The 5663-nt window shown below is 52.3% G+C and overlaps 1 protein-coding gene across 1 annotated transcript; it reads right to left on the bottom strand.

Annotated features, from left to right (window-relative positions):
* Window positions 1–221: 221 nt before the first annotated feature.
* Window positions 222–5186, bottom strand: CDSN (corneodesmosin). The gene is made up of 2 exons (XM_040464773.1): window positions 5056–5186; window positions 222–2660 (listed from the first exon to the last, which is right to left on the bottom strand). The coding sequence occupies exons 1-2, from the start codon at window positions 5138–5140 to the stop codon at window positions 1171–1173; spliced, it is 1575 nt and encodes a 524-aa protein (XP_040320707.1). The 5' UTR covers window positions 5141–5186; the 3' UTR covers window positions 222–1170.
* Window positions 5187–5663: the final 477 nt, after the last annotated feature.

Below are 5663 nucleotides of genomic sequence, written 5' to 3'. Positions count from 1 at the left end.
TTGTTTTATTCCAGCCTTCCCAAGGTCCCAAGTGCCCCCAGAAACCCGGAAACCAATGCTCAGACTCCCAGAGAGTCTGAGGGGGGATGGAGAATAATTAGGGCCCCATATAGGGAGAGGGGAAGACCCCAGGGTGAATGGGGAGTGGAAAGAGAATGGATTTTCTGGAGCAGTGAGAGAGGAAAGAAAAGGGAGGAAGGACTTTGGAGACCACCCTCTGCTTTCAGTTCAACAAATATTTATTGTTTTCCTCCTTTGTGGGAGGAGCTATAAAGTATAAGGGAAATACTGGTCCAACTTATGAGTGAAAATGGGGGACACGGGGATCTCTAGAAGCATAGGAGTGCATTCCTCAGGCCCTATGAGGGCCTAAAGGACTCCAAGAAGGCAAAAGTCTGCATCTGGTTCACACAGTTTATTGAGCCATCTGTCCAGGGTCCAGAGAGAGCAGGAAGCCTACTTCAGTCTCCAAGCATGTCCTGGTGTCTCCCTCACACAGGGAAGCACCTGAGCATTGAGGGAAATTGCAGGCAGGAAGGGGGTCTAAGACGGAGATCTAGAGAGTCAAGGAGCATTGGGAACTCACAGAAGGTGTGATGAGCTCTATAGAGGAGGGTGACAGTGGAATTGGGAGTGTGAGAACCCCATGACATGGCATGTTGGTTGACCAGATGGCAAAGGGAGGTCAGTGAAAAGTGGTCATTGCTTTCAGGTAACAGTTTGTACTTACTATGCTTTATTTGGCAAATAAGGAGAGTGGGCATGACTTATTCAGGAACCAGAGTTACTCTGAGACATTTCAGGGGTTTCCCAGGCAAAAATCTGAATGGTAGGATTAGCTAATGGATTGTATTATCTGAAAGAAATGACAGAGGAAATTTTAGGGAGTGGTTATCTGGCAGGGAGGACACTATAGTACAAGGGGAATCTAAACAGTAGGAGAGAATGAGGAAATGGATTTGGAGTCTACAATTTGGGAAGATGAAGAAAAAAGAGGTGATAAGGGGCCTCTATCATAATGGAGCAATGGAGGAAATAGAACAGCTCTCTTGGGAAGGAGGAGGGAAACTGAGCTAACCCAATGCCTGGGCCCCTGGACTTCTCCCAAGTGAGAGATGGTGTGTGTGTGTATACGTGTATGCCCACACATGCACATATGCAAAGGACGACTTATGGACTGTCAAGTACCTCTCCTTGGGGTAAGAAAACTTCAGGGTCAGCTAGCTGGGGTCCCAGAGGCTTCACTTGGGCCAGGATGTCCCGGATGGATCGGCAGGGGATCTTTCCAGAGCTGCCGGAGCCACAGGGCTTGGCACCAGCTGAAGGATCAGGTTGGGGAGAACCATCCGGACCCCCACTCAATGTTGAGGAGGAGACAGAAATGCAAGGGTGACCAGAAGAGCTGGACTTGCTGCCACAGGGCTGAAGGATGATTTTGCCACTGGATTGGGAGCTGGAGCTGCCACTAAAGGAGCCAGTGCCTGGTGGGGAGCAGGGCCCCTGTGAAACACCGCCACAGGGATGGAAGGATGAACTGCTGGAAACACTAGAGCTGCTGTGGACTCCAGAACTGGAGAGGGAGCAGGGCCCCTTAGAGCCAACACCACAAGGCTGAACCCCACCAGAGCCCACTGGCTGGAACACAATAGCCGAGGAAGCTCCTGATGGGTAGATGTTGGAACTAGAAGAGCTGTGGCTGGGGATGATGGGATTGCTGGAGAAGTATTTGCCCTCAGAGATGGGGGGCCCAGCTGCAAAGGAGGGGACCCCTGGAGAGCCTTTGACAGGATTATCTTTGGTGAAGTAGCCCACAGGGTAGATTTTGCCCCCACTGTACGTCATGCCTGGGACCAGATAACTGTCAGAGGAGCCACCCACCACCTCATAGCTGCCATAGGATTTGTCTACAGAGGTGATAGGGGGGCAGGGCTTGCCTGGAAGGCCACCACTGCTACAGGGGGAACCTTGAGCCAATCCGGGGCCACCAGAGCCATGCTGCTCCACCACCACCACCACTGGCCTTTGACCCCCTGACACGGAGTGGGAGCTGGAGATGTAGGAGCCTGAGTGTGAGACGATGGGCCCCCCACTGCAGGGAGAATCGGAGACATCTGAACTACAAGGGCGTAAGTTAGAGTTGACTCTTTGGCCACTGCTGCTGGACATCCAGGAAGTTTGGGAAACAGATGAGCTTGAGCCTTCTCCAGACTGGGAAGAGCTTATTAGTAAGCGGGAAGAATCACCACTGATTGGTAGAGCTGAGCCAGACCCTGGCTGGGAACTGCCGCTTCCCGACTGGGAGGAGCTGCTGCTGCTGCTTCCTGATTGGGAGGAGCTGCTTCCCGACTGGGAGGAGCTGGATCCTGAGGAGTAGCTGATCTGGGAATACCCTGTTCCTGGCTTAAATAACGAAGATCCTGAAGAACCACCCTGGGCGACACTGGATCCGCTGGAGCCACCACTGGAGACACCAGAACCACTGGGGCCACCACCAGAGCTGCCACTGGAACCGGAAATGGAACTGCTGGAGCTGCTGGAGCCACTGTGGCCACTGAAGCTACTGGAACCACTCTTCCCAATGAGACAGGGGTCATTGGGGGAGGTGATACGCACGTCCTTGCAGGGGTCTGAGAAGGTCCCGATGCTCTTAGCCAAGGTCCCTGAGGAGGAAGTAGTGGTTAGTAAGGGCCAGAGTGGCTTGGCTTGCCCCCTCAGCTTTCAAGCCCATCTGAGTCATCTGCTTCTGACTTCTTTCAAGCCCATCTGTCATCTTCTCTGGCTTCTCTGAGAGGAGCCCAGGGAGAGCTTGGGGTGGAAAAGGAAGGGAGAACTGGCTGTTGTCTGTAAAGGTAGGGCAGTTTCAGTGTTCTGGGAGGGGGCAGAGACAGAAGCCAAACATCTACCAGAGAAAAAGAAAATGAGACTCCAAAGCAGGAGGTATTAAAGAAAGATAAGAGAAACAGAGAAGTAACAGGAGCTAATGGGTCCAAAAGGAAGGACCCCAGAGAGACAAAGCATGGGAGTGACAGAGACTCCTCAAGATGGGGCATAAGTCCTGAGGGAAAGAATCCCAGGTAAGATTGAGGGACCAAATGGAAAGAGAAGACAAGACAAACAACAACGGACTGGGAAGGAAAGGAAAAGTAACAAACGAGACTGAGAAAAGAGGAAGCCAGTGGCAGAGGGACTAAGGTAAGGGCTAAGGCACTTGAGGACTAAGATTCAGTCACCAGCCTCCTTGGGAGGGTCCAGGCTTGGATAAAGGGTTGGAGTTCTGTTCCCATCTCAGCATTGCCCATGCCAGGAAATCTGGGTGGGGGCCAGAATGTGGGGGCACTCACTGTTGCTTCAGAACCTGCTGGTACAGCATGACAGGACACCGCACCCTGAGCCACCCTTGCTGTCCTGGCACAGCCCAGGGACACAAAGATGGAACCCTCCTCCCAGGCTCATGACCATTATCAGCTTCCTTCTCTCCCCACCCAGCTATCACACCATGCCTGCCTGCCCCCCAGTCTCCTGTCTTTACATCCCTGACAGATGTGAAACCACTTCTTTCTTTTTTTTTTTAAATTTTTTTTCAACGTTTATTTATTTCTGGGACAGAGAGAGACAGAGCATGAACGGGGGAGGGGCAGAGAGAGAGGGAGACACAGAATCGGAAACAGGCTCCAGGCTCTGAGCCATCAGCCCAGAGCCCGACGCGGGGCTCGAACTCCCGGACCGCGAGATCGTGACCTGGCTGAAGTCGGACGCTTAACCGACTGCGCCACCCAGGCGCCCCTTCTTTCTTTAACCAACCCTTTGTTTCTAACCCCAGGCTCACCTTACCCCCGGTCTTCCTCCACTCAGCTCCTAAAGGTCCCAAGCAGTGTGGGCAGAGTTTCATACTAGCGAGTGACTAAACCTCTCTGAGCTTTAGTTTATACATCTGGAGAGGTCAAATCTGTCCACCAACAACCAGTTTCTCCTCAGTCTGTGATGTCCCCATTCTCTCCTCAAAGAGAAGTTCTCTGTGTCCCCCTCCACACCAAATCCCAACTCTGCCTGCAGCCTCCCTCATTCAGCTGCACTAATCATGGAGAATTCCTGCTCTCCTTCTCTGCTCCGCCAAGCCACATGGTCTGCTTTCCACCCACAGGGCCATGGGCAGCGTCACTGCAAATACCTGGTGGTCAACAGCAAAACCCCGGTTTGGATGGAGCCTGGCTTTACTGCTTTCTAATTTGTGATCTTGAGCCAGTCTCCTAAATTGGCCTAGCCTCAGTGTCTTCAGGGGTACAATGGGAATAACAAATCTCTCATACAGTTCTTCCGATCAAAAGTGCTAATGTAGGGGTGCCTGGGTGGCTCATTCTGTTAAGTGTCCAAGTCTTGATATTGGCTCAGGCCACGATCTCACGGTTAGTGAGTCCAAGCCCCATGCTGTCAGCAAAGAGCCTGCTTGGGATGCTCTCACTCCCTCTCTCTCTCTGCCCCTCCCCTGTTCACTTTCTGTCTCTCTCTGTCTCTCTCAAAATAAATAAATAAGCTTTTTTATAAAAGTGCTAATGTAAAGTGTTGGAATAGTGTCTGGCACATGAAAAGCATTCTATAAATGGTAACAATTATTACTATTAAATATACAGTCTTCATCTTCTAGTGTTCTAATAATTGATAATAGTAATAACAACAATGACCAACATTTATACAACCCAACCCTCTAGAATTTCCAAAGCACTTACATACATACATTATTTAATTTGAGACTCAGAGAAACTAGAGCTAAGTGTTATCATTAACCCTGTTTTAGAGTCTCAGAAACTGTGGCTCAGAAAATTTACGTAACTTACCTGGAGTGACAAGGCAGTGAGGAGCAGTCCCCGGACTGAAGCATCAGATTCCAGAGTCCCTGCCCTTCCCCCTTGCCAGGTCTTCTCCCGGTTTCTCCCTGGATGGTGCTTCCTCCCACCTCCCACCACTGGATCCCTCCAGTCTCCTCTGACCTGGTGTCTGCATCCTTCCTCTGCTATCTCTCCCTGCTTTCCTTCACTCCCAGGGTCCCCAGCCTCCTACCTGGCAGGAGGAGACCAGCCAGCAGCAATGCCATCATTCCTTGCCCTCCCACACGCCCCATCTGGGGTGCCCGCGAGGAGCCCATCTTGGACTGTGCAGCCTTCTGACAGCAACTCGTGGACAGCCCAGGGCCTTTATGCCAGGGCTGGACATTCTCTGGGCAGGAGTCACTGTGGGTAGGGGTGGGGAAGTGGAGGGGCAGGTGCCCGGGGCAACTTGGTGTGGTTGGGAGGAGCTGAAGTAATCGTTTGGGGCATCTGCCTACTCAGCAGCAGAGGTGGCTTCAGTGTGGGGTACCTGTGGCCACGGAGCCCTTAACGATTCCTGCCACCTGACCAGCCTACCCATGTTCCTCATTGCCTAACCTGGAACTGGGGGCTCTACCCACTCAGGTGGCCACTCTCACCACAGGACCCAGTCACCTGGCTCCTTCGCTCTCCTGCCTGCCCTGGTGTTGGCCTGTCCCACTCCTTCCATGCACAGACATGGACCTTTCTACTTTCCTGTCCACAACAGAGTGCCTGCTCTGGTCCCACACCCCACCAATGGTTAACCCCACCTGGTTTCCCATCCACAGCCTCTGAATCTGTCCCTTTCCTTGGGATCCA

This window comes from Herpailurus yagouaroundi, unplaced genomic scaffold (genome assembly GCF_014898765.1).
Source record: "Herpailurus yagouaroundi ecotype Mexico unplaced genomic scaffold, PumYag 511, whole genome shotgun sequence".
In the NCBI taxonomy this organism is placed as follows: Eukaryota; Metazoa; Chordata; class Mammalia; order Carnivora; family Felidae; genus Herpailurus; species Herpailurus yagouaroundi.
This window is presented reverse-complemented; position numbering and strand designations above follow the sequence as displayed.

What these genes read in the sequence shown, in the direction of transcription:
- CDSN (XM_040464773.1), bottom strand. Translation starts at nt 5,140, where the DNA reads ATGGGCTCCTCGCGGGCACCCCAGATGGGGCGTGTGGGAGGGCAAGGA. An exon ending in GGCTGGTCTCCTCCTGCCAG is followed by an intron (nt 2,661 to 5,055) that starts GTAGGAGGCTGG and finishes CTTCCTCCTCAG; the next exon opens with GGACCTTGGCTAAGAGCATC.